This window comes from Cavia porcellus, unplaced genomic scaffold (genome assembly GCF_034190915.1).
Source record: "Cavia porcellus strain 051 isolate PalLab524CR breed Dunkin Hartley unplaced genomic scaffold, mCavPor4.1 scaffold_3, whole genome shotgun sequence".
Taxonomy (NCBI): Eukaryota; Metazoa; Chordata; class Mammalia; order Rodentia; family Caviidae; genus Cavia; species Cavia porcellus.
In genome coordinates this window covers 67,400,791-67,427,734 of record NW_026947486.1, presented here as the reverse complement: position 1 = coordinate 67,427,734, position 26,944 = coordinate 67,400,791, and the positions used below count along the sequence as shown (strand labels likewise).

General features: G+C 36.9%; 1 protein-coding gene across 5 annotated transcripts in view; it reads right to left on the bottom strand.

Annotated features, from left to right (window-relative positions):
- The window catches only part of Mid2 (midline 2), a 91,731-nt gene that overhangs the window by 48,351 nt on the left and 16,436 nt on the right, over positions 1–26,944 (bottom strand). For 4 of the 5 annotated variants that reach the window (XM_005002708.4, XM_005002709.4, XM_013150209.3 and 1 more), the window contains exon 3: positions 15,798–15,893. The exons of the other annotated variant lie outside the window; for it this stretch is intronic. In XM_005002708.4, coding sequence (XP_005002765.1) covers positions 15,798–15,893 — 96 coding nt within the window. The remainder of the gene's footprint in view (positions 1–15,797; positions 15,894–26,944) is intronic. 5 annotated transcript variants of the gene reach the window in all.

Sequence of the window (26,944 nt, the reverse complement as noted above, 5' to 3'; positions counted from 1 at the left end):
CCATCCATCTACTAAATACTGTACTAAATACTGTAGAATGCCCACTCTGTGCCAAGTATTGAGCTATAACATTCCCTAACTTGTCCTCTTGCCTCCAGTCTTTCATTTTTCCCAGTGCATTCTTAGTCCAATCACCAGGGAGCCTAATCTTAAAAAAAAATACTACTCTCATGCTTAAAATGGTGTTATGGTAAATTTCAAATTGGCTTCCCTCTGACCATGGGTAAATTTCTAATTTCTTAACTTGTCTCCTAAGAGCCTTTGTGGTCAGGTCCCTTGACACTTCTTTAGTCTCATCTCTTATCTGTCTTTTATATAAGTTACTTATCTATCTGAAACTCCTTATCTGAAATATAGGGATAACAGCAGTACCTATCTCAGAGGGGTTTTGAGGATTAAATGGGATAATACATGTAAAGCTTTTAGCATACCTGCTACATATTAAGTGTTAATTAGTATTAGTATTCATAATGGTGATATTAGTCTTCTTACATTTCCCCTTCTATGATGCTAACTTTAATCATAACATTTTGTACTGAATCATTTTTATTACTTGTTGTTGCCTCAAACTCTTAAGTTCTAAGACTGTAAAATCCTTGAAGACAAAGACAGTGACTTTCATATCTGTTATATCCCGTGTAGCACATAGCACAATACATAACACACAGTAGAGTTTAATAAGTACTTTTTGAAAAAGGTTCACAGGGGGAAAAGTTTCAGAGGTTTTACTGAATATTTTTAAAGACCATAAAATAAACACCAAAACCCTGGGAACATTTTACTTCACTTCCTATGTAATAATGTGTCACTGGGTTAGCATGGGACTTGGCACCACTCACTGGAGGTCAGCGGGGTTTTTTCAGATGGTTTGCTGCCAATATTCTGTTTTTGACAAAAATGGAGTATGAAAGCATGAAGGTACTTTAATCTGCTCTAGTGTTCAGACAATATACAACTCACCTATTAATCTGTAACATCAGAATTTTGTTTCTGAAATACGAATGCTTGCTCTAAGCTACCAAAATAATATAAATTCTATTTCATAGAATTCTTTCATAGATTTCTTAGCTGATGAATAGGTGGTAATAAAAACACCACATGATAAGCTTTGGGAACTAGAAGATTCAGAAGTCTTTGGATGATACAATACCCACAAACTTGGGACAAAAGTCACATTATATGCACTGTAAAGTGAACTGGCACCCTGTGATTGTTTCCCCTCATGTCTTCACATATTTTATCTACCATTCTTAATCTTTCATGCCCTGTCCTCCTACCTTGTGATTTGAGCCTACCCTTACACTCAGTTTTCTAATGAGACATCTTTGGATATTTGGATACCTGCTGTTCTGTGCCAGTGCACAATGATTCATATGTAGACTGGAATGGAGGAGCTGAGGATCGAATTGTGTGATTCTATGAGATATGGACTTGCACTGGCACAATACAATCTTTGAACTAAACTTTTACTAATTTAGAAATCATTACAAAACCAATGATTATTTTGCATTTTTGATGATACCAAGCAGAAAGTAAAATGTGGGCTATAGAGAAAAGGGGGTAAAATCAGTTCTAAACAGAAGAGACAGTGTTTCAAATCACAGGAAATAAAAGGCCTACATTTTCCAGTTGTATTCCAGTTTTCCTCCTAATGTGGAGAAAACATGAAAGGAACTAAATAGAACCCTGTGGGGGAAAAGAAAAAACCCAGAGGTCTAAGCAGTGCTCACCACGCAATTTGAACATGCATTGTCTTCCTGGATATATATCCTTCTTTTTACATATATCCGCTTTCATACACACCTTTCCCCTAATACAAATACAAAGCATGAGTCCCAGGCAGCCCAGAAATAGACATATATGCAATGCCCCCAAAAGATTATCACCATGAACAAAGGCATGCCTGAATACTGTTTTACCAATACACTGCAAAATTCTCACATGGGCACATACTCACACAACATAAGACTGATTACAGACAGCTGTCCTTGGCCCACTCATAAGCATAATAATTAGTCACTTGTAAAACACTGCACATAAAGTCATTGATTGATGGATTTTGTTAGTTTTTCCCTTTACTTTAGTGCAGCATAATAGTTAAATGCGTAAACTTTAGTGTCAAACTAGATGTAAACCTTCATTCTGCCACTTAATTCCTGTGTAACTTTGAACATTCTAATTACCAGCTCTGTGCTTCAGTTTCCTTATCTGCAAAATGAGAACAGCACATATCTCATCAGGTTACTGTGATAATGCACTGAAAGCTATTAGGTGTCATAAATTTCTATAATGATCTGAGACAGAGCAAACATGAACTCAAAAATTTATTTAGGTGAGAAAAGTAGTGGGAAGGACTGAAGTCTGGGATTTCTCTTCTGTCCTGAGATAATATATAACTGACTTCCTGGCTGTACATGCACTTCTAAATAATCATTTCATCAAAGGATATGAGTCCACCATTAATAACAATGCATTCAATCTTTTTCTGAGCAACTCTATGTATTTGCAATCACTATAGTATTAAATTTATTTATAGTCTATTTTCAATGTGGTAGTACAGTATTAAGTATGCTTCAGAGAGTAGTTCTTCACTGCTAAATTCTTTGTAACTATTTAAAAAAAACCCCCATGTTTCATTGAGACCACTTTACCCTGCAACACGGTAGTGCACAGCCCCAGGAGGAAGATCCAAGAAGCCCTGGCAAGCAAGTGCAGGGCCCACAATAAACTGACTGTATAACTGGGTTAACAGTACCGATAGTTAGAGCTGCCTACACTATTTTCACTACTCACATGACCCAAAAATAAACTGATCACGTGAAAGTGAGGTATGGGCATTAATGCTTTTTTCTGGCAACTAATGCACTTATTTCGCTCCCCCCTACCCAAGAAAGGCTGTTAGGATATGGAAGCATGAACTGGGCTAGAAAGATAGGTAAGGAGTAGCAGGGGAAGAGACTTGTCACAGATTCAGAGATACCAAGTCCCAAACCAACCATTCATTTTTCTAGAGCTAGAGCTATTTAGTGGAGAAAAACAGTGAGCACTCCAGCTCTATCTTCTTATAATCTGAACACAAATTAATCAGTGACCAGTAAACAAATAGCTTCTCTCCTGGCTACATAGTGAAGTAGAAAGAACATGGGCTTTGGAGTTACGGAGATGTAGGCATGAGGCCCAGTTTCTGTTTGTATGACTTGAGTAAGGCATTCAATTTCTTTGAACCTCGCGTTCTTCATTGGCTAAATGGGAAGATCACCAACTATAACATAGAGTTGTCATTAAATTATTCACATATGATTCTATCCCCTTCTCAATCCCTGTTTATCATGCCACACCTCTGGACTCCTCTCTGCAGACAAAGAAAGTAAGGACTTCTCAATAGCTATTTGCATGTCTATTGTGGTAAGGGTAGGTTTAGCTTTAGGTTTGAAGTTCTTTTGTTTTAGTTTTGGACTGGAAATGTTTAAAGGTTTAAGATAGGATTTATAGGTCTTTATCTGAGTTATTCAAATCCATCAACTTTCCAAGAGCACAATGGAAATGGAGAACTTGGCAGATCATGAAAACAGTAGAGTAAAGAAGAGGCCAAAATGGTTCTATAAAATGAACTTTACTGACTTCCAGGAAGAGAGTGGAGTGATGAGTGTCAGAGAAACAGCTTCTCTGAGATTTGGAGTCCAGATAATGGAATATAGCAACGTAAGAAAGAGGAGAGAAGTGTTTTCCTGGGACCCACCAAGGATCTGAAGTAAGAATTGAAGCTCAAGCGAAGAATGAAGAGAAGGACCTCAGTGCAGCAGAGGGAGATGGCAAGTGATCCTTTCTCTCTGAGACCTGCCTCACACTGTGGGAGAGCAGCTCAAGCCTGCAGAAACACAATGACTACAGGCAACCCCAGAGGACTCCAGGGAGAAACATTCCAGTGGAATGGAGCAGTGGATACAGCATCCAACGGTGGCTGGTGAGTTATTTAAGCTCAGACATCCCCCAGGAAAGGGTGATTGGCTGGCCACAATTGTGGAAAGGGGCCAAGGGAACTCAGAAATCAGAGCTGCTGTGGGTTGGCTCCATCTAGCAGCTCCCAGTATCAGGGTAAAGCACAACCATGAGAGATACTCAAGGTCAGACATCCAAGCTGAGTTCAAACCAGCATGAAGCCCCAAAGTATTACAGGTTGAACAACTTAGGTCCCAGCTTCACATCAGAAACCAGAAGCAGCCTGCATTTCAGCGTAACTGAGGCTCAGTGGAACTAGGATTATCTATCTCATCAACATAATTCTACTGCTGGCTGGCTGCATTCAGTTAACATAGATCTGGGCTCTGACTCCCCCTTTGTCTACCAGTGCTAACAGAGACACACCTTGAAGTGAACAATTATTTTTTCTAGTCCACATAGGTGGCAATTTCTCATCCCCCAAAAATTGAAGAGGTAGGAACTTGCAACAGATGCAAAACCCAAAAGTCAGGTACATCTGGAAGACATCTCTGAGAAGTAATCATTTCCTAGGGGTTCTTAATACTACAATAAAGCTACCTACCAAAACAATTTACAAGCATCAACACAGGAATTAAACCAAAAAATAGAACATGAAAAGGCATAGAAGCGAGATGCAATCCCGTATTTCCATCTTGCCAAAGGCAAACACACAGGACAATGAAGTGAAACAATTTTAAAGCCATTCACCTGGAGTCTCTGAAGTGGAAACAGTTAATGTAACAAAGCAAATGAATGAGACTCTAGAAGAAATCAAATCAGAAATAATTTCTCAGTTAATTGCAGAGATGATGACAATAATGAAGGACATGGTTAGTGAATCTAGAGCAGGTACAAATAAAAAAATAGAGCTTAGGAAATTGATGAAAATCATGAATTCCCAGTATAGGAAAGAAATGGAATCTATGAAACACATATCCAGAAGATTAAAAGTTTTATTGAAAGTATGTGTAGCAGAATGAACCAGTATGAGGACAGAATGTCAGACCTAGAAAACAGGACTGTAGTTACTGATCAGGAAAAGAAAGACTTCTGAAAAATAGCAAGGAATCATAGAAAATCAATCCAGCAACTGTTAGATGATGTGAAGAAGAAAAACATAAGATTGAATGGATGTTGGGCTTAGAGGTGCACACCTGTAATCTCACCACTCAGGAGGCTGAAGCAGGAGCATTTCTGTGAGTTTGAGACTAGCCTGATCTACAAAGTGAGTTGAAGGCCAGCCTGGAGTGTATAAAAAAACCCTGTCTCCAAAAGAACAAAAAAAAATTTTGATTGGAGTCAATCAAAAAGCAGGAGATATCACAAATGACATTTAAAAAAAAAAACTGTTCACAGAAGTTGTTATAGTTAGGGGTTGCTCAGAGAACAATTAGAATCAGGACATGGAGTTTATAATATTATTTTTATAATGGTCACCGGGAGTTAACACAGAAAATGCAGGAAAGCTATCTGCAACACCAAAGACATAGATTATTTAGTCAAGAGCCTAAACCCCACAGCAATGTCCCACATGAGTCCAGATAAAAACCCAGAACTCATGACAATGCCTCCCACAAGTCCAACTGGAGGTCCAGAGCCCACAAGAAGGACTCATGCCAGTGTCTTTTACGGATCCATGCCAGGAAGGCCCAAAGGTCAGCGGTGGAGGCCAGAAAGTTCATGCCAGCAGGGTGAAGGAGCTGTGCTGGTGGGATGAGGGTTCTATGCTGGAGCCAAGAGGTCACACTTACAACAAAGATCAGGGCTATCCTGAAGGCACCAGAGCCATCCTCAGTGACATGGAGGCCATGAGCTCCTCTGATGACAAGCATAGTCGGGCACATGCCAGGAAGCCAGCGTGACCAGTTCATCCTGGAGACCAAGCGGCACACATCTTCCCCTCCAGAGTTAGGAAGCAATGCTCAATGTGGGGTACAAAGCTTCTCCAGGAGAACCAGCAGCTCAGACAGCAACTCGTAGGAGAACCCACAATGCCTCCTTAACGCCTCAACCCTCCACACCTCCTTCTTTTCCACCTATTTATCCTGGCAACTTTCCTCAGGTGGCGCATCTTCACTCAATGCCATGCTGATGTAATCCAGCTCGCATTAGGTTGATCACAAGTTCTTAATCCATAACAGAAGTAATGACAGAAAACTTCCCAAGCAATGAAAAATAATGACATATAGATAAAGTTAGGCGTACATAGAACTCCAATTAGCTATGATAAAAAAAATCTACACCAAGGCATATAACAGTCAAGCTTACAGAAATTCAACACAAGTACAGAATATTAAAATCGTTAGATAAAACAAATAAATCAGTTATAAAGGAAAGTCCATCACAGCACACTTCTCAACATAAATCCTTAAGCTAAAGAGAGCATGGAGCAAATACTGCAATCCCTAAAAGAAAACAATGTCAAACCCTGACTGGTATACCCCACAAAACTATCTTTCAAAATCAGTGGAGAAATAAGATACTTCATTGACAAGAAAGACCTGAGCAAATTCATGACCACCAAATCAGCACTCCAAAACATTCTGAAGGGCATTCTAGAAGGATAAAATAAAAACTAAAAATCCATGAACTCCAACAGCATATATCCACTAGGCAAGGCAAACAGAGGGGAAAGAGAACTAACAACAGGAAAATAACATGACAAGGATAAGTCAGTACGTATCAATTGTAACCATTAGGGTTAATGGCTCAATTTACCAATTAAAAGAAAGATAATGACAGAATAGATCAAGAAGAAAATCCAACAATATGTTCCATGCAAGAAACATATTTAATTCAAAAATAAATTCATAGACTGAAAGTCAAAGGATGGAAAACAATACTCCACATCCAGGAACAACTGGGATCTCATCTTATTAAAAATCTTCTGTATAGCTAAAGAAACCACCAACAGAATGTGTAAATCAGTGCGGAGATTACTCAAAAACTAAAACTAGAGGTCCTATTTATTAACCTGGCTATTGTTGTCCCTGGTATCTTCCCAAAAGAGTTTAGAACATCATATCACAGGGATATATGAAGACCCATGTTTATGGCAGCACATTTGTAACAGCTAAATCTTGGAAACAGCCCAAATGCTCATCAACTGATTAATGAATAAAGATGTATTTTTTTAATTCAATGGAGTACTACTCCATCATAAAGAAGGATAAACTTGAGACATTTCTGAGTGAATAGATCAACTTTGACACCATACTCCTAAGTGAAATAAATCCGAAACACATTTAAACATCACATGGTTTCTCTGGGATGAGAATCTAAAAAGGTAAATAAGACCAAAATGTACAATAGATATTGTGAAACAGAAAGAAAATGTTCACATGGGAAGGGGAACATGGGAGGGAAGAATTGGAAGAAAGGAAAGGAAAAGGAATAAAGGAGAATAGAAGGAAAAATGAAAACAGAATTTTTTATAAATATGGAGATGAAGGATTGAAGAGAGGAGATGGGAATGGAGAAAAAGAAGAAATCAAGATATATCACATACATGTACAAATTCCCTATGATGAATGTTATCATTATATACATCTAAAACACACCAATAAAATTCATTTTATAAAATAAAATAAAATAACTTGCTTTCTTTTCATCCTTCACTCACTAGATCTCTACAACTGAGCCCTGAATTCGAATACATGGGTTTAATTTCCTTGATAAATTTCATTGACTATTTAAAAATTAGCTTTACTGCACTACAGTAAGTGTAAGAACATAATGGGAGTGGATGTCTTTATGAACTATTTTCACTACAAAGGCATAACCATTCCTAAAAACTTACTTGTCCTACACATAGGGAGGAGAACACTGCTAATCTGACTCTTTTTATCCTTAAACTGTATCACCTATCCATAGCTTCCAAATGTTTTATATGCAACATCTGAAGTTCTCAAAACTATTTTTACTATAGTATATTAAGAATTGTCACTAAGTACATTTTAAAATAATTGAATGCCTCGGGTGTCTGAAAATTACAAAGGTCCTGAAAATTACAAAGCTTTTCTGTTTTAGTACAAAAATGTTAATGAATTGACTATGTCAATATGCACTTATTTTTCATTGTTCATGGAAATTATTTTCTTCATCTGTAAATATAGAGTGGTTTCAAACTAGGTTATTTCATTGTCATATTGCACTGGTAGGCCAAATCCTTCTAGGAGGTATTAAGTCTGCTTCCCTAACTCTCATAGAACTACAGAATATTTTGGCTGAAAAACATTTTAAAATCCCAAAGAACTCTTTCTTTTTAAAGCCAATATAGATGAAAACATACGTCTTCCTGAAATATTTCTTTTGCATTTGCTTACGTAGTAATCCAGAATAACGTATGCAGGATAATAGGCAAATTTTCTGAAGTATCAACATAAAGAATTCTTTAGATATTCTTGCAGAAGGGTAATGAACCCCTCTCTACTAAAAAAAGCAAATTAATAACTGAAAACTAGCAACTTATTCAACGTAAGTCCTTTTTCAGTTTATCACCTTTGTAGAGTTACTGGGGGTAGAGGGTATTAAATAGGCTGGTATTACTTAGATTCCCAACAACTTTGGTGCACAATTTCATTGCTATTCCTTACCAAGGACATTCTTGTTCATATGTTAAATTTAAAACTGATTGTGAGGATTGGAGAATGACTGTCCTCTCCATCTTTTAGAGACATTGATAAACATCTGTAGATCTCCTGAGTTCAAGGACAGGAATCTGGTAAAAGATGTGGGATCAAGAATTGCTACTAGTACTACTATCAACAACTGCTCCTATTAATGCTTTACCTCCTCTTACTCCTTCAGGCTTCTCTCCTCTTCCCACCACCACCATTTATTGAGTTTTGGCTACATACTAAGCATATAACACATAATCCCTTGTATTACCTTTTAACATATTAGTCCAAGTTTTATATATGATGAAATCAAGGCTCAGAGAAATTATGTGGTCAGTGTTATACAGCTAGCAAGATTCCTGCCTGTCAAAACCCAAAGTTATGACAACACACTGCATCACAATGTACATACAGTATCTAGGAGAAGAAGGTTGTAAAAATTATGGCTTTGGACCTGGGTAAATTCTCCTAGATTGGATAGGAGACTGGACATCAAGTAAGGAAGGGAAGTGAACCATGCATAGGTAAAGGTAATAGATCACCCAGTAACAAAATAATAACTTATGAATTATTATATGTGTGAGTCCAATAGTTCTGTGCTTCAAAAGGATAACTACCACCTTCTTTCTTCCTCTTCATGAGAAAGAAACATTGCAACCTGCATTTTCTTATAACTTATAACTCTTTCTCCTTGATCATCTTCATCTTTGCACATGTCACTAACAATATTATGTCTCTGCACCAATGGATTCTGTATAATCTTACTTACTTTGAAGGCTTCTTTACCTTTGATATCTTGATCCTTTGTTTCCAATGGCTTCCTCCTCCTTTGACTATTCTTTAGAATTATTTTTTGTTCTTTTCCATAATTTACATACTACCGCATGTCCCTGGGTCACTGTCAGTCATCCTCAAATTGGGTCCAACAATCATCAATGATGAACAAGAGACATCCAAATAGTATACACATTGGCTTTGAAAAAGAAAGTGTAATGGAGTGGTTAGGGGCTCTAACCACTCAGGCTCTGAATCGAAAGTGACTGAATTCAAATCCTCCCTATGTTACCTACTGGTGTCATGAACTTGGCAAATCTCTTAAATCTTCCTGTGTCTCCCTTTCTTTATCTATAAGACAGAAATAACAATAGTGTCCATATCACAGAGTTTTTGTGAAGATTAAATAATCTAACATATATAAAGTGCTCACTTGGAAGAGTGAAAATGCTCAGTAAGTGTTCTTATTATTGTAGGAGTTATGCCAATAATATCTAAAACTTTGATTTTTTTCCACAAGTGACTAATTTATTTCTAGTGTTCAACTTTTGAAATGCATACCATATCTCAGTAATCATATCAAAAGCATCACTAGCTATTTTTCTCTATTTTTGGAAAGTCAGGTAGTTGTTGTATTCTGAGTGACAAGCAATTGAAATACAGGTTTTTACTAGGCCCTTTTCCTCTATTGCATGTTCTCCACGGCTTACAGTGCTACTTAGCTGCTCAATCAGTTGGTTCCCCATGAAGCATTTCCTACCTGACTCTGATCCATACACAACAAACTTTGTATGTCTCAAAGGACTTTGGTATTTCCTAACCTTGTTGAAGGCAATAGATCCATTCAGTCACCCAAGCCAAAAACCTGTTGGTCTACCTAATTGTCTCTCTTACTCACTCACTCATTGTACGTGATCGCTGAGCAACACTTATCCTACCTTCTTAAAACGTTTTTAATTCATCCCTTCTTTCCTAGTCCTGCTGTCACTGCTTAAGTTTAATGCCTTCATCTCTCCTTAGTTCACTAAAAGTTTAACCTTTATTTTTAGTTGTCTTTAGTTTTGATCCCTAACCCAGCAATCTTTCTTAAATACAGATTTTTATCCATCTATTCATCTGCTTGAACATGATTTCTCAAGTCCAGACTTCTCAAGATAAAGTTTTTAAAAACCATATATAGTATACTTGGTCTATCATTATGTGGGCCCAAGCCACTTCTCAAACTCTTGCAATGATTCTCACATCTTACATTTTGGCTCAACCAAACTTCTGGTGGTTCTGTGAGGACCTTCATGCTGATCAGCTTTTGTGTTCTTGCATATGATCCCCCCTTTGTTCCCTAACTCATTTTTGCACACAAAATTGTCCTCATGTTTCAGGATAACTTCATTTCTATTTCCCTTCTGCAACCTTTTCTATGTCCCTCAGGCAGATTTCCTAAACACCTCAGCGTGTTTCTTCCCCTGTACAAGCTTCATCTTTACATTTACCTTCATTACAACTTCACACTGTATAAGCCATTTTCCCAGTTAAGTTCCCAGTGAAACTGTCTTTTCCTCGAAGGGAAGAACCATTTACTATTTATTTATTGCTATACACAGGCAACCCAGGGTGCTATTTTGTTCATACAACTCACTCTTTCTACCTTCATTAAATATCTCTGCTATCTGCTTCTCCAGAGAGAGTAATTAATTTTTCCTCGTTCAAAATTTGACTAAAATGCCTTTTCCTCATTAAATTTTCCTGTTTGCCCTTATTTCACTCTAATCACATCTTCATTTCACCATGTTCTTAGTGTTTATTGATATCTCCTCCAATAAATATTGGTGCTTGAATGGCTTACATTCCATTCCTTTTCTCAACTATCCTAAAACATTTAAGGGTCATCTCCTGAAATAATTTATTGCAGTGTTTTTTAGTTAATTTCTTTCAAACGACCTATTTTTATGCTTGCAGAAGTGGTCAAATATCTATTACCAAGATGCCAAGATTTTTGCCCTTCCTGTATCCAGCAACCTTTCAGTGAGCAATAGGAACAGAAAGGGGAGAAATAAATCACCTAAAGTTTGAGCTATAAAGAAAAAGTTGTTTAACTGAAGCTAAGACCTAGGGAAAAGATACAAAGCTGAAATCCCCCAAAATTAAGGGAAGATTTTCTCTACCAATTATCTCCTTTATTTTTCTTTGTCCTGATGTCAAAGACCAGTGCCACCAACTTCTTGAGAAAAGCCATAAGGCTGGGCTCAACCTTCCTACAGAACTTCTGGGTGATGAACTTCTCATTGTATTGTAACAATTCTGAGGTGAAAAAAAAAGAAAGTGACAAACAAAACATCCAGGAAGGTTCCTTAAATGTTAAGAATAAAACTAAATAAGTAAAATTCTATTTTCTTTAGCTAGCCTAAAAGTTCTTGGAGGTCATCAACCATGTACATTTCTTTTGTAGCCTCTGAATTGTTTCCCTTATTGAGTATGTAGTGGATGATCACAAAATATTATTGACAGATTGGTTACTATATATTTAATTTTTCTCTTTGCTATTCTTCAGGAAAGCTTGTTATTCACAAAACCATGGTGTCTTGGAAGCCAAAAGGAAGTATCCATCTGCTGGTATACATTTTACCTTGGCTATGCATTATACAGAGGTTTCCTCTGGAAATATAAACAGAGGATGCCTGATGAGCAAGAACAAAGAACTATATATAGAGATTAAGAGTAGCAAGGTCAAAGCATGCCCTTCCTCAACCAGATTAAAGGGAGTTTGAGCTCTGCACCTACCTCCTTCCCATGCTCTCCAGCTCCAAAAGAAACTTTCTAACTGCCTATTTACTGAATTCTGATCAGCAAATATAACTAGCTACAATTAATCTAATAAAGCTATGCTTATCTTAATCTGCTTCTATAACAATAGAAAGACTGCAGCTTTGTTTACTTTCTGCGGAGAATAGAGCACAGGGAGAAAAACACCCTAGAATAGGAAGGCAGCATTTATGACCTCTTTATGAAAAGTTAATCTGTGACAAAAATATTTGAAGACAATAAGAAAGTGGAACAGGTTTGGATGAAAATAGCCAATTCCAGTTTTCTTTGAAGTGCCTGAGCTGCTATCCTCTACCCTCCAAATGAAATGCCTGGCATTCACTATGAAAATAGTGGATTAGAAAAATCTGGATTAGATAAAAATTCAAATCACCTTTCCGTGTCTATCTGTCATGATTGGCAGTATTATATTATTTATTTCATTTTATCAAGTATTTATAAGAATTTATGAAGTCTCAGGTCCCTTCTTTACTGAACTTCTAATTCTGGGACTTGCTGTAAAGGTTTCTAGACATGCAGGCTCTACATTAAATGAGTATAATAAGTACTCTGGCTTCACCCTATTATTAAGGGGAAAAGTAAAGATACATCCCAGACTTTTCAGAAGGCATGATATCATAGATGATAGCCATGGTCTTCCAAACTCCGTGCTGTAGGTCTCCTGGTTATGGACAGAATCCTACACTAAACAGACTATAGACTTATTCTCAAAATACATTCACATGCTCCATATTATTATATTATCTCACTATTCTTTCTGAGTTAATGCTTTTATTCCATTGTCCATATTTCCTGCCCATGTGTATCCACTTCAAGGTGGATTTCTGTACTGGGTAAGTCCTCAGAGAATAGATAGTGTGGCTGTGCTGTTTTCTTTGTACCTGGTATGATGCCATGCATTAAAAGGTATTAGTAAAAGGTAACCTTTTGTTTAACCATAGCAGACACTGTCCTACATAATGAGGTTTAACAAGCATCCCTAAGGAAGCTTTTTTAATATCTACTTTACTGATGCGTCATGGGGCTACTCTTCTCTCTTATTTTCCTAGCGTGTGTCTGTGCTAGTGCTACCTCCTTAAGACTTACGCAGGAATGCTAACTTCAGAAAGGTACTGTTTAAACATTATCAGTTACTGAAAAGGCCAGTGTGAGTCCTCTCAGGCTAACACAGTGATGAATTGTTTTATGAGACTAGCTCCTTGCAATTTGAAGAGAATAGGGGCCTAATTATAAAGATCTGGTTGGCAGGATGGCCTGGGCAAGGTTGAAACAGGACTATGTTTGCTTGAGGCTGATCAAGGTGATAAGCTTCCCAAGGGTAGAGAGATGAGACTATAGAGAAGTCCTAAAATGAAAGAGCAAAGGGGAAAAAACCACTTAACTTTCCTATTTTGCCTGTAACTTGCTCTGTACCTAATAAGCTTTTTATTAGAATGGGGAAGGTGATTATTTTAATCTCTATCTACATTTTATTCACTATTAGCTGAATTACTCCACCTTCAATCATGCAAATTCTAAACCAAGGGATCCCTGATCCCATTTCTTATTTACAATACTCCCTTGTCCCTTCACCAATGTGCATTTCTTATACTGTTATCTAACAGCAAAATCAAAAACTTTGATAGAGTAGAACATAAAGAGATTCTGATTAGCTGAAAACCACTCTGAAATACACTGTATTTTGCTTTTTCCATTCTTGCAAAGGAAGAAACAGTAGAGAAAAAGAACAAAATACAGAAAATACCCATTCACAGAATTGTGATTGATGGAATCTGGAAGGACAGTAACGGTCACGGAGTCAATTCAACTCCTTATTTTATAAGTAAGGACACTGAAAGCTGAAAGGCTAAATGTCATATATTGTACAATCAGTTAATACAAGAGCTAAGCTTAGTGCCCAGTTGTCCAACTTGCATTCTAATGTTCTTTCTTTTCATTCTTTATGCTTCAGAAATACCCCACCCTATCCTACCATCTCACACTTAAGTTTAACTTAAGTATGCACCTTTTGAGCCCTGTATACAGTATCACTATGTTCCACAAGTGCAGTGCCCAGCAAAGATTAAAATGCTATTTTATGCACACTATACAAGTACTGAAGAAATCCAAAACTTTAAGAAGTCCAAGCAACTGAACAATGTGAAGTTACTCATATGATAAGAAGATTCTTTGCCTTATGAGAAGAATCCCCCACTCTCTTCTAAATATAAATCCCCAGGTAGGATTATAATAAAATTATTTTATGGTTTAAAAATAAACTTGAACATTTGTATTTATTTGTCATATACGTTACATTAGAACTGGAATAAGTGGCTCTAAATAGAATTAGGAACATTTTTATTCAACCACCAACCATTAAGAATCCTCTAATATTTTACCTGATCCTGTTTAGACTTCGAGACATACTATTCTTCAACAAAATCAACACTAGATTAAGCTAAATGATATGGCCAGAGTTTCAGCCATGCTCTTGAAAGGGATTATTCTTTTCTTTTCTCTTTTCATTCCTTTCTTCTTTCTTTCTCTCTTTCTTTCTCTCTCTCTCTCTTTCTTTCTTTCTTTCTTTCTTTCTTTCTTTCTTTCTTTCTTTCTTTTTCTTTCTTTCTTTATTTCCTTCTTTCTTTCTTCCTTTCATTTTTCCAGTACTGGAGATTGAACTCAGGGTGCTTGTAACGAGATAAATGCCAGTAGGTGTTTTGTTTTTAAGACAGGGTCTCACTGAGTTGCTAAATTACCAAGGTGAGGCTCAAATTTGTGATTCTCTTGCTTTAATCTCCCCAAAGCTAGGATTACACAGGCATACACTACCAAGCTCAGATAATGTCTTTCCTTTCTTATTTCCTTTAATTTCCAGTTAAAAAGAAAGATCAAGTCCTTTTCTAAGATCTGCACTAACATTTAATTATAGGTAACAGTTTTTTTTTTTAATTTTATATGTGTGAAGCATTTTGCAATTCACGGACAACTTTCACATAGATATTATTTGTTGAAGATAAGAATAAGTGGAAAGTTGATGAGTGAGGACCAGGTAGAGAATGTGGTACATCCCAGACCAAGGGCAGGAATGAGGGAGGAGAAACTAGGAAAAAGAAATGGTCCTATTATTTTGTTACAGGAACAATACTGCACTCAGTGAACCTCATCCTACCCTCAAAGATTCTGGATTCCTAACTTGCCTAGGACATTCCCAGTAATATTCTTTTTGGTTCTAGGAATCAAACTCAGGACCTTACGTTTGCCAGACAGGCCCTATGCCACTGAGCTATATCCCTGGCCAGTAATATCTTTAAGGAGTAATAATGTCCAGTTTCATGAAGAAGCAGCACATATTATGTCTTATTCTCATACTGCCTACAGTTTGGAAAGGAAATTGTCCTTCAGATTGTCATCCCCCTCAATCCATCTCTGTTGCTTATTTTTTTAAAAATATAGATACATGTCACTTTTCTTAGAGCAAGCATTCTGGAAGAATGAGACTTCCTAACACTATCATTCAGTTCTTCACTCAACATGATTGAAATACACTGCCAAAATTTAAGTTCCCCCAAACAATTGCCTGATCCAGGTCTTCTTAAAAGAATTGCAAATGTTTCTGTTACATACCTCGACCTGCTGGCAGATCTGTATTAGTTTGGCCATTTGATTTTCTAGTTCACTGTTGCGCTTAACCAGGTTGGTGAGGTTCATCTCCAGGGTTTGCTGTCATCACAAAGTATGAAGCCAGAGGGAAACAGGGAAGAAGGGGGGAAAAAACAATGAGCTTGAGAACCAATTATCATGTGAACTTTAGTCAGTAGACAAATATTTCAGCGATTCATTGAAAGCCTGCTATGGGTGAAACACTTTTGTATGTGTTGGTTAATAATGTATATCCGCTCTAGCAGATTGTCGCTGTTGAGGAAAAAGTGACATTTATGATTTTGTGAGTGGTTACAGGAATTTATTGACATTAAAGCAATCTAATGTTTTTAACTTTTCAAAGTATTTCATAATCATGATTCCATAGTCAATATTCTGTGATTCCATAGTCAATATCTCATTCTTCCCTTGTAATAAGCTCTAGCATGTAATGAACAGATAAGTAGACCAAGAAAACTAAAATTTGTTGAATGATTACTGCTTGCCAGATACTATGTTAAAAATTTTCATATATGCCAATTACCAATCATTACAATCCCACAAAGAAGATGCCAGCATTTTGCTGGTGAGAGGACTGAACTTTAGAGTGAGAATAAAGTATCTGACAGTCATACAACTAGCATGCAAGAAAGCTGAACTGGAACTCAGTCTCAAGCTCACAGTCATGGTTTTGATTTAGTATTCTGTGATTCTTTTTGTTGATGTCATTATATATTTATCAGTAGATTACTTCAAGATTAAAAAGACAGTATTTAGACTGTGAAATTTATCAATATCAAGTATTATATCTCGCAGCTTTCCTTCTTTGGCACTGAGGCATCACACATGGAGATGCTGGGCTTTGAACACAAAGCCTGACTGTCTCAAAAGAGGGCACTCATTGCTTACCATCACTTACTGGTACATATTAGGAGCTCTTTGCACAGTACCACTTGCAAAATAGTTTACAATAGTACTCAGAACACCAGCACATTTTCAGTTCAGCAAGCTACTCTCATTCTTTATGTGAAAAATAAAATATATCACTCTAGATTGACCATAGAATTTTTGTTTTTCCTATTCCCAAGTCTTCAGCTTTGGCAGCTGCTTCTCCTCCAGGTCCTGTGCCTGTATCTACTACTTTCTCACTCACCATCCCAATCTTTCACAAAGTCTATTCTAAATATACTATCCCAACTTAATGGCGCTTACTCTGCTAGTGTCCCTTTCTTCAGTCATGTTTGTTGCTTCATCACTGTCTCCATGATTCCTATGATTTGTAGTTGTTCAAAACTCATTTTTTGGAAGACAGACTAGGAAGGGCACAGTGGATGAGGGGACATGGACAAAAAGATGGGACTTACATTCTTTGCTCCTTTTCTGTCTAGTAAGTAGCTGTAGCTCCTTAATAACCGCAGCACTGCTCCCACAAATATATCCCAGAGGGTGTATTCACATAGATACATGTGTTTCTTTTTTTGTGTGTGGTACCAGGGATCAAACTCATAGTTTTGCGCTTGCCAGGCAAGCACTTATGCCATTGAGGTAAATCCCCGACCCTATATATGTGTTTCTAAGCTTGGTAGTCTGATCTCACTTGTTCTCAAACTGGATTTTGAAGACAAGCTCAACCTTGCTCCACTTCTTGCCAGATCTCTCTTGCTTTCTTTGACTCTTGCTTTCTTTGCTTTCTCATGAACATGATTTTTCACTATTTATTCTATTTTTTCTTAGTTTGGAGGGTTCCTTGACTTTTAAAATCCCACTCCCACCTCAATCTTTGGTCTTCTAAACAAGGACAAGAAAAGAGAGGAAGGAAAATACAAGGACAGAAGTTGTTCATTTCTGCATGATCCCTATGTAGATGTCCAGAACAAAAAGAAATGGCTATTCAGAGATTTAATACAACGAAAGTGTTTTCAACACCATTCTTTGTATTCATAGATAGAGGAAGTGAAATTAAGGTGGATCTTAAAGGACAAGTAGGATTTTACTAGACAGAGAGAGGAGTAGGATAGTCTAGGCACAAGAAGTAGAAGGAGCAAAAGTAAAAATGAGTAAAATAGGCAGCACGGGGCCTGTAGTTCCAGCTGCTCCAGAGGCTGAGAGAGAAGAGCCCAGTAGAGCCCAGGAGTTTGAGGCCACCCTAGGTAATGCAGCAAGACCCTGTCTCAAAAAAAAATACAGGCCATATTCAGGGAACAGTAGTTTAGTTTGGCTACAATTGAGAGTACAAAGAATAGTGGGAGTCAAAGCTGGAAATGGAGACAAAAGCTCTTTTTGAAAGTGTTGAAAGTAGAGGTAAAATTATACATACTGATTTTTTTTTAGCAAAGGCTAAAGGCTGAGGAACAAGGTAATGGTACAATCAGGTCTGCATTTAGAACATTAACAAAGCAACACATGGGGTGGATAGAAAGAAAGAAGCCTGGGAGCAAGGACAGTGGTTAGAAGGAGGCTACAATACTCAAGGTAATTGGTAATACAGGTCTTGGCCAAGCTAAGACAATGAAGAGAAACGTGTTTTAAGAACTATCTCTAAGATGATAATGTGTAATCTATTAACTGGTGATTTCTTACTTTTTTTTTTGTAGTTCTGTATTACTTGTACCCTTACACCACTTTGTTTTGTTTTGTTTTTTCTCTTTTTCCTCTTAAATAAAATTTAAAAAAAAAAGGATTTCCCAGACAGGCATGGTGTTGCCTGTAATCCTAATATTCAGGAGGCTCAGGCAGAAGATTGCTGCAAATTCAAGGCCAGCCAGGGCTATTTAGTGAGTTCAATGCAAGGAACTACATAGTAAGACCCTGTCTCAAAAAAAAAAAGATTTTCCAATTTCCAGGTATGCAGAGATAAAAGAAATACAAGGACTAATAAAAGGAAGCTGGAGTTGGTAATTAGAGGCCACAGATAACCTTTGAAGAAGCAGTTTCAGCAGAGTTTTGGAAAGAAATGCTAAATCATACAAAGTTAAAGAGTATGTCTGTGGTGACAAAGTGGGGCTGCAAGTCTAGACTCCTCCTTGAAAATTCAGCTATCAAGTGAACATGATAGAACTGAGTTTCGCCAAAAGGGCTAGTTTCAATTACAGAATGAGAATTGGTAGTAGATTCAATCCATAGATGCTCTCCTCTGGCAGAGTGGTCCAAATTCTTATATTAATGGAAACTCCACGTATCACCAACAACTATATTGACCTATTAGATAACTATGATATAGATCGCTAAACTCAGAGCAGAGACAATATTATAAATCTGTGTTTCCAACTGTAAAATACTCCTGTTCACACATAGGAATTCATGGGGAGAATATGTTTGACAAATATATGTTAAACTGCTGCAAAACTGGTTATGAAGTTGATATCTCAAAATACTTCAAATTGTAGAGCAGAACTAAGATGTCTCATGTGCGTTCCTCATGTATAGCTCTGAACTAAGACTCAGTTTCCATAAAACCACTGAAAGTAAAAATTAGGGATGAACTCATAATTTTGGGTCTGGTTAGACCATGGGCCCTAGGTTATCATCAAAGATTATGACAAATGGTTAGTTTGCTCTGCCCTCCTAGAAATTGGGAGGATGTCAGTGCATTTTTAACAGCATAGAACTGGAACTGACAAGATGACTGTAATTTCAACCTTGCTTCATTAATATGAAATGCTTTGAAAAATAAATCACTGGCTAATGAAAACACCATCTGTTAATGGCTTTTTGCCACTGTTTTCTTATACTACTAGACATAATTTGAGGAAAACATGGAACATTTACCTACTTCCTATTCATTTACAAAGAATTAAAACCTCCTCTCAAATTGGAATTGATTCCTAGTAATGAACATATGCAAGGGGAAGTAGAGAATCAAAGCAATTATGCAGTCTATTTCCTAACGCTTTCCTTATAATCCCTAGCACTAACAAATCATTTAGAACTAAAAATTCTGGGCCACTCTAGTTTTGAATGATTTGACCAAGTAATTATCATGTCTGTGCTGCAGCTGAATAAAAGTAGATGTCTCTGTGTGTAAAATCTCAGTATGTAAAAATAAGTATGTCTCTTTCATATTGTTCAATTTTGAGAACTGGTTTGTTTTGCTTTTTTCTTATATGGTCCAATTAATGAGTGGGCCAAGTTCACTCTGTTCAAGCCTGATGAGTACAAGTTTCTCAGGACAGTTGAACCATGACAGCAAGAGAGCCAAAGTGGCAGGGAAGATTGGAATGGTGATATCTTTTAGGAGGAAATGAGGACAGGAGATTGACAGACAGAGGAGGACGCTCCCATTTCCTGTTGCAGGAGGTTACCTCTGAGAGTGTCTGTCTGTGCTTCCCCATTGTGAGAGTACAGAAACCATGTTAGCTTATGCATCTGAGACCCTCTTCACTTGCAAATAACTGCATCGCTCTCTCTCACAAAATCATATACGTGTGTAAACAACACAAAATAAGGGGAAGATTTGCCTGGATTTTAACAGGGCCAAGATAGCTAAAATGACATTGATCGTACTTTTTTAAACCCAAGTTCCACTTCATTTGTGTTACATAGACTCAGCATCTTTGTGCTGTGTAGTACCTTTCCCAAAGAGTAACACACTTTGTGACCTGAGGAAGGCTGACACAGGCTGTTCTTCCAGATAGCATCCCATTAAAAGAAATGGTTTCTCTAACCCTCCTAAATAATTACTATTTTTCCCCACTCCTCTAAACAGAGATTACTTCAGGTCACTTTCTCATTGGCTCCCTTAGGAAACTTAGCCAGAGCTGGGATAAAACTCAGTGGCACAGCACCTGCCTGGCAATCTCAAGGTCCTGAGTTTGTTTTTCTGTAGGAAGAAAGGAAAAAAGGAGAAAGGAAGAAAGGAAGAAAGGAAGAAAGGAAGGAAGGAAGGAAGGAAGGAAGGAAGGAAGGAAGGAAGGAAGGCAGGAAGGCAGGAAGGCAGGAAGGCAGAAAGAAAGAAAGAAAGAAAGAAAGAGAAAGAAAGAAAGAAAGAAAGAAAGAAAGAAGGAAGGAAGGAAGGAAGGAAGGAAGGAAGGAAAGAAAGAAAGAAAGAAAGAAAGAAAGAAAGAAAGAAAGAAAGAAAGAAAGAAAGGAAAAGAAACAAAGAAAGCCATACAACAAAACACCAGCTTTTTACTAAAGCAAGAATGATTTTTCTCTTATGGCACAAACTGATCTCTGATCTCTACTTGCCATGCTCTGAGAAGGCAAATGTATTCACACATATATTAGCACACTTAGGCACACTGCCAAGACACAGTAAGTCTCAAAGACTAAAAAAAGGGTACAGCCTTTCTCCTTGTTCTGCTGAAGGCCATTAAGTGTTTGTATACTTTATGCTTTCTGAAAGGCACAAGAGGAATATGGTTTAAATCTAGGTGAGATTCTAAGGGTTTTGATGCGAGAATTGAACCCTGGAGTAAGGAGTAAGGAGGAGAGGTAAAGAAGAGAAGAAAAGCTAATATACTGAAACCTGAGTTTTTCCAGTTGTCAGAAGATAGCTTCATTCTTAAAAATAACCTGAGCCAGTGACCTTATAACTACTCTTTGACATGTTCTTTTTGACAGCTTCTCTATACACTGACATTTCTAGTTCTTCCAAAAGCCAGAAGTTAAATTTTTTTCACTTATTCTTTGAGGGTCATATTCTGCCTTCTTTTTTGACTGCTTGTCTTAAAATATTTATTTGCTTTTATTTCAGTTTGTCACTTTATATATCAATTTCATATGGCCTTACAACAACAGAACACACCATCTGGTCCACAAACTAAAACCCACACCCTTATGCCAGAGTTTATTCTTTCCCCCAAACATTTATTTGCTGTTGTATAGACACAGGCCAATTCCGGAAGGAGAGGGAGGTGATATACTAGATATATATCTCATTTATCTACCCTTCTTGAGACTTTTTAGAAAATAACCAGACCCTCAAGCCAGATGAAATAAATGACCACCTCTTTTCATTTCAAAAGGCTCTGAAATCATGGAGCAAAGACCCACACTTCCCTTTCTCCCTTATTAGAAATGGTATCATATTCCACATTCTTCTCCTTCTAACTCTTTTGGCATATAGCATAATTAAGTCTCCAGCTTAAATGGGTAAATTATTATTTGGACCTTCTAAAGAAAAATCTGTACTAAAAATATAAATCTACTGTTTATTTTCATAACTCTCAGGATAGTGAGTTAAAGCCAACTCTACTTTCCTGCAGGCTTTAGGGTTGTACTCCACTTGCGCTATTCTTCTTCAATGCCAGCCTCTCATGTATCTCCTCTTAGTCATTCATTTACTCTTCCCTCATGTCTAATTTCTAGACTTTAAGAGTGCTATAGAACTCAATCCTTGGCTCCTACTCAGCTTACTACTGCATGGTTCTATCTTCACGCTGAAGACTCTCAAATCTATTTCTCCAGCCCTAAATTTTTAGACATTGAAATTCAGACTTTGGAAAAGAACACTTGGCCTTGTCAGTTCTCAGAGTATAGTATTCTCTTGCTTTCTTTCTTTCAAATGTTTGGAAAAACTCTTCTCTTCTCTTGGGACAGAATACTACCCTTCCCCTGTCCCCATTCTCATAATCTGATGGGGAGACATGGTCATAAACCAACCTAAAGTCTCTTTTACTGTGTCTCCTATGCACTCTCATTGCCTTTTAACTGTGTCCTTAATTGTTTGTTCCTCAAACTAAACTGAGAGTTATATCATGGCTAAGACTATGCTGTCAGTATTCTTACGGCCTCAACACATCTCGTGGTGCTCAACAGATATTCTAATGGATGTGCAGTAAATGTCTAGTGAGTGAATGAATGTTAAACAACACACAATAATGTTAAATTCAAATCTAAAATGAAAGCATCTCACCAAAATTGCTACCTCTTCCTAATTTCCTCCATTTCTGTCCTCAATGCCACCATCCTTCAGACATTCCCAACTCAAAAGTTATTTTCTAATTCTTTCTCTCCATCATCTGTAACCACTACACAGTATTCACCAAGTTCTTTCAATTCTTTCTTCATGAACTCTCTCTAGTTTTACATTTCTTCTCCCACAAAATCACTTGTGATCCTCTAGTTTTGAGCTTGATGATAGCTTTCCCTGACCTGTCCTCTGTGTTTCAGTGTATCTTGTGCAAATTTCTGTCATGGTACTTACCGTACTAAATTAGAATTTTCCATTTACTTGTCTGTATTCCCTAAGCTCAAAGTCCTGTTATGGGAGAAATGATTACTTATTTTCTGTGGCACAGATCCTACTACACTGTCCAAAGTGTTTATAAACGAAGTAAATTTTTATTAATGTTGGTTGAATGAATCTCTAGTCTAAATATCTGTTTCTACGTTTTAAATTATTGGTCATTCTTTGGTTGTTTTGATTTTTTTTTTGAAACAGGGCTTCACTACATAGCCCAGGCTAGCCTCAAAATAATCCTCCTGCCTCAGTCTCCCAGAGTACTGGAATTAAAGGTGTACACCAGCATACAGCTACTTATTGGTCATTCTATCACCATAGGAGACAAAGAACCAAAGACCATTACCTCATTATATGACCCTTCCGCGTGAACTTGAAGGCCATCATCACATTTTGCCTTTCAAATTTCACTGCTATAGGTTCAATAGTTCTTGTTTCCTCAAACTTTCCTCACCAAATTATATTTCTGTAGTATGTTTTTTTTTTGCCCAACACTAACACATAGGATTTTTGTCAACTCAAGAATAATCTGAGATAACATTTCGCAAATTGTTCTTAAATTAATGCTTGTTGGCCTTTCTCAGACATTGATGAGACAACTTGGAACAAAAAAAAATCAGGAAAACAAAGATAAGATCATTGATAATAGAAGTATCTGTTTGTTGAACTTCCTTTAAAACCTTCCACCATTTAGTATCTTATTGGATTTTAACACATGTGGTAGTATAAATAATTTTTTATGGACAATGGGATAATATAGTAACCATTGTTCATTTTCTGTTACTTGGTTCTGAATGCCCTGTAATATTTTCATTCACTTTAATGGTTTTATACTATTTTGTTATGTTTGATACTATTTTGTATGAGGGTATGCTCAACTATTTCAAGGAAAGACATTATGGTAGCTGCTGTTATATCGGGTTGTCTTGTGGTGAAATACTGTGTTGCTTAAATTGTTCTGTTCTGATCCGCTTTGCTATGTCCTCTTTCATGTTAATCTCTTTAAAATAAAAAAAATTTAAAACTTCCTTTCAAATCAAAGAAATAACAGAAAACCTCTTCCAATACAGGATCCTATTAATACTAATGTATGAAGAGCCAGGGCAACCACTAAAGTGTACCAGTAAAGTGTATTCTTACCCACATACATACATCAAACACATGCAGATTTACATATATTTTACTTGATAGTTGACACTTAACTGAAGCTGTTAAGAGAAGGCTAAGAAGCTAGCTCTATAAGCAGTAATGATTTCATGATCATGAATCAAATACTGGCTTAGCTGAGAAATACCTTGAAAGAGACTGGCCCCACTCTCATTTACCTGTGTTCACTATAATCACTACCCAAATATTATGGGCCCAAATATTTTGCTTTTATTATATTTAGCTACTGTAATTCAGGTGAGAGTAAGATATACATTTTTATATTCCTGCATGGATAGCAATCCATCTTAGCCTCCAACTGAAGGTTTTTTCTTATTATAAGTATATGTAGAGCCGGGTATGGTGCACAAGCCTGTAATCCCAACACTCGGGAGGCTGAGGTGGAAGATTGTTGTGAGTTCGAGACCACCTTGTACTACAAAGTGAGCTCAAGTCCAGCCTGAACTGCATAGTGAGACCCTTCCTGGAAAAGATAAAAAAAAAAAAGTATATGTCTCCTGGTTTAATTATTAGCGTTATTTCTAACCTCAGCAGAGCTTCTAAATAAGGACCTAATCCTCCCTAGGATTGCCACAGAAAGCTTTCCTAACATTCATGCCCCCTTCCTACTGAACTTTCCAACAGATATCACAAACTCATCCTCACATACAGTGACACAGACACACTGACACTCAGCTAGGGTCATTCTTAGCTACCACTGATGCAGAAAACACACTCGCACATAACAATGCACACATACAAGTATGAAAATATACCCTCTCCCAAACCAGTCCCTCTAAAGTTATTTCTCTTTCTTACATTTTCATTCACATGTATACTGGTTCAGAAATAGTCAAATGTTCATTCGTACAAATGTGGAGAGAATGTCTATCTTGGCAACAGAAGTGAGTGTCAAGTGAGTGAGTAGACAAATGACTGGAAAGAGATGGTGGCTGAGTGACAATGAGTGAATGGATGACTGAGCTGGAAGGACAAATAACAAACTGTGATAAAATTTTACAATGTCATATTTTTCAACATTTTAACTCTAATTGTGGTTTTCCTCTGAATATTTCCCAAGTCTCATATCTCCTTTCTTTGTTTGACCATCTCTTGTTCTGTCTCAGTCTCTATAGATAGAGTGTTTTACTTCCTCATGCCAAAAACTTTATTCCAGTGTCAGGTAATATTTTACAATGTTCCTGACATGTAAATCTAACTTCAGTTAAGATTTATTTATAATAATAAATTTGGGTAACTGTAAAGAGAATAAGGAAATAAGCTTATTTATTCCTTTCAGAAAATTCCTCTATTCTCCTTGGTTTTCATCAGCTATATTTTTGGCAGGCTGTGAGCATGAAAATATGAAGAAATCACTCTTGAAAAGAACTACATTAATCACATCTGATTATATAGATGTGACCATAGAGTTAGGCAGTTGGAAAATCTGGCAATCAAAATGAATAGGCACTCACAATTAAAGACATTCCATACTTTTGCTAACACTCTGGTTCTGAAGATTGTCAGTAGTTCACAGGAGACTTATTTCAGACTTCTAAAGTATTCATACGATTTTTAATCTACTAAGATGAGAACTGAAGTAAGTTACAGTCACTAGTATACTTCTTGAAAAAACCATTATGAGGACTTAACTCAGTTGGATTTCTTTAGCATTATATATGTATGCTAGATAATTAAGAAGATGCTAGAAAAATAAAGGACATTGTGTCTGGCCTCAAGGAATTTATGAAGTACTTGAGGTGTGTTGGATTGGATTTGTGGAGTTTGAATTTAACACTAAAGAGTAGGTAGACTTTCTAAGCAAGCCAAAGGAAGAATGCTAATGAAAGTTAAAACAAAATGAGTTGTTTAGCAGGCAGTAAGGAGCCTCACTTAGGTAAATGAAAGAAGCTGCTTCAGAGTTTTAAGGGGAAAAGATAAATGGTCTTCATGAAATCAACTTGTATAGCACTTAGAATATCAAACTGAAGTCTATTGGCAAAAGAGAGCCACTGAAATTTTACCTGCTTTTATAAAGCTAACATTTAGTAATACAAAAACATTAACATTTTATAAAGAGAGGATCTCATAGGATGAAAATTCTGAAATGTGAAACAGTTTTACAGAAATGCAGCATATATCATGAAAAATATATATATACACATAATACGTGTGTGTGTGTGTGTGTCTGTGTGTGTGTGTGTGTGTGTGTATGGACTAGTAAGTGGAAAAAGGAGAGATAATGGAGAAAATAAGTATTATGATAGGCCCTACGACTATAATGACTGTCAGGAATACAAGTATTCTTGGAAACTGAAGAATTAATTGAATCATTGGTATCTTCTCAGGGACATCTGTCATGCATTTTAACCTTATAAGTAGACTACATAGTTAAATAAGATCATAAAACTATATAAATATCCCAAGCCCTCTGAATTCATTGAATATATATTAAGAAGAGAAGCTAATTTTTTTTTTTTTTATCTGTAACATTATGGCTTCCTTATTCTTTGTTGAACAAGTAAATATCAGCGGTCGTTAATCCTAATCAGTGAGATTATTATAAAAGGTATTATAAATGCCAAAAAAGAAGCTCCAGAAGTAAAAAGTAAAAATAAACATCGTATCAGTTACTACCCAGAGACAAACTCCTTGAGATTGTATGTATACGTAGGCGTGTGTGTGTGTGTGTGTGTGTGTGTGTGTGTGTGTGTGCCCTATCACTCCTCCCTGTCCTAACAGAACTCCCTGCTCCTCCTAAGGCCAGGGGAGTATGCCGGGGCAGGGTCCTCATAGCTCCCAC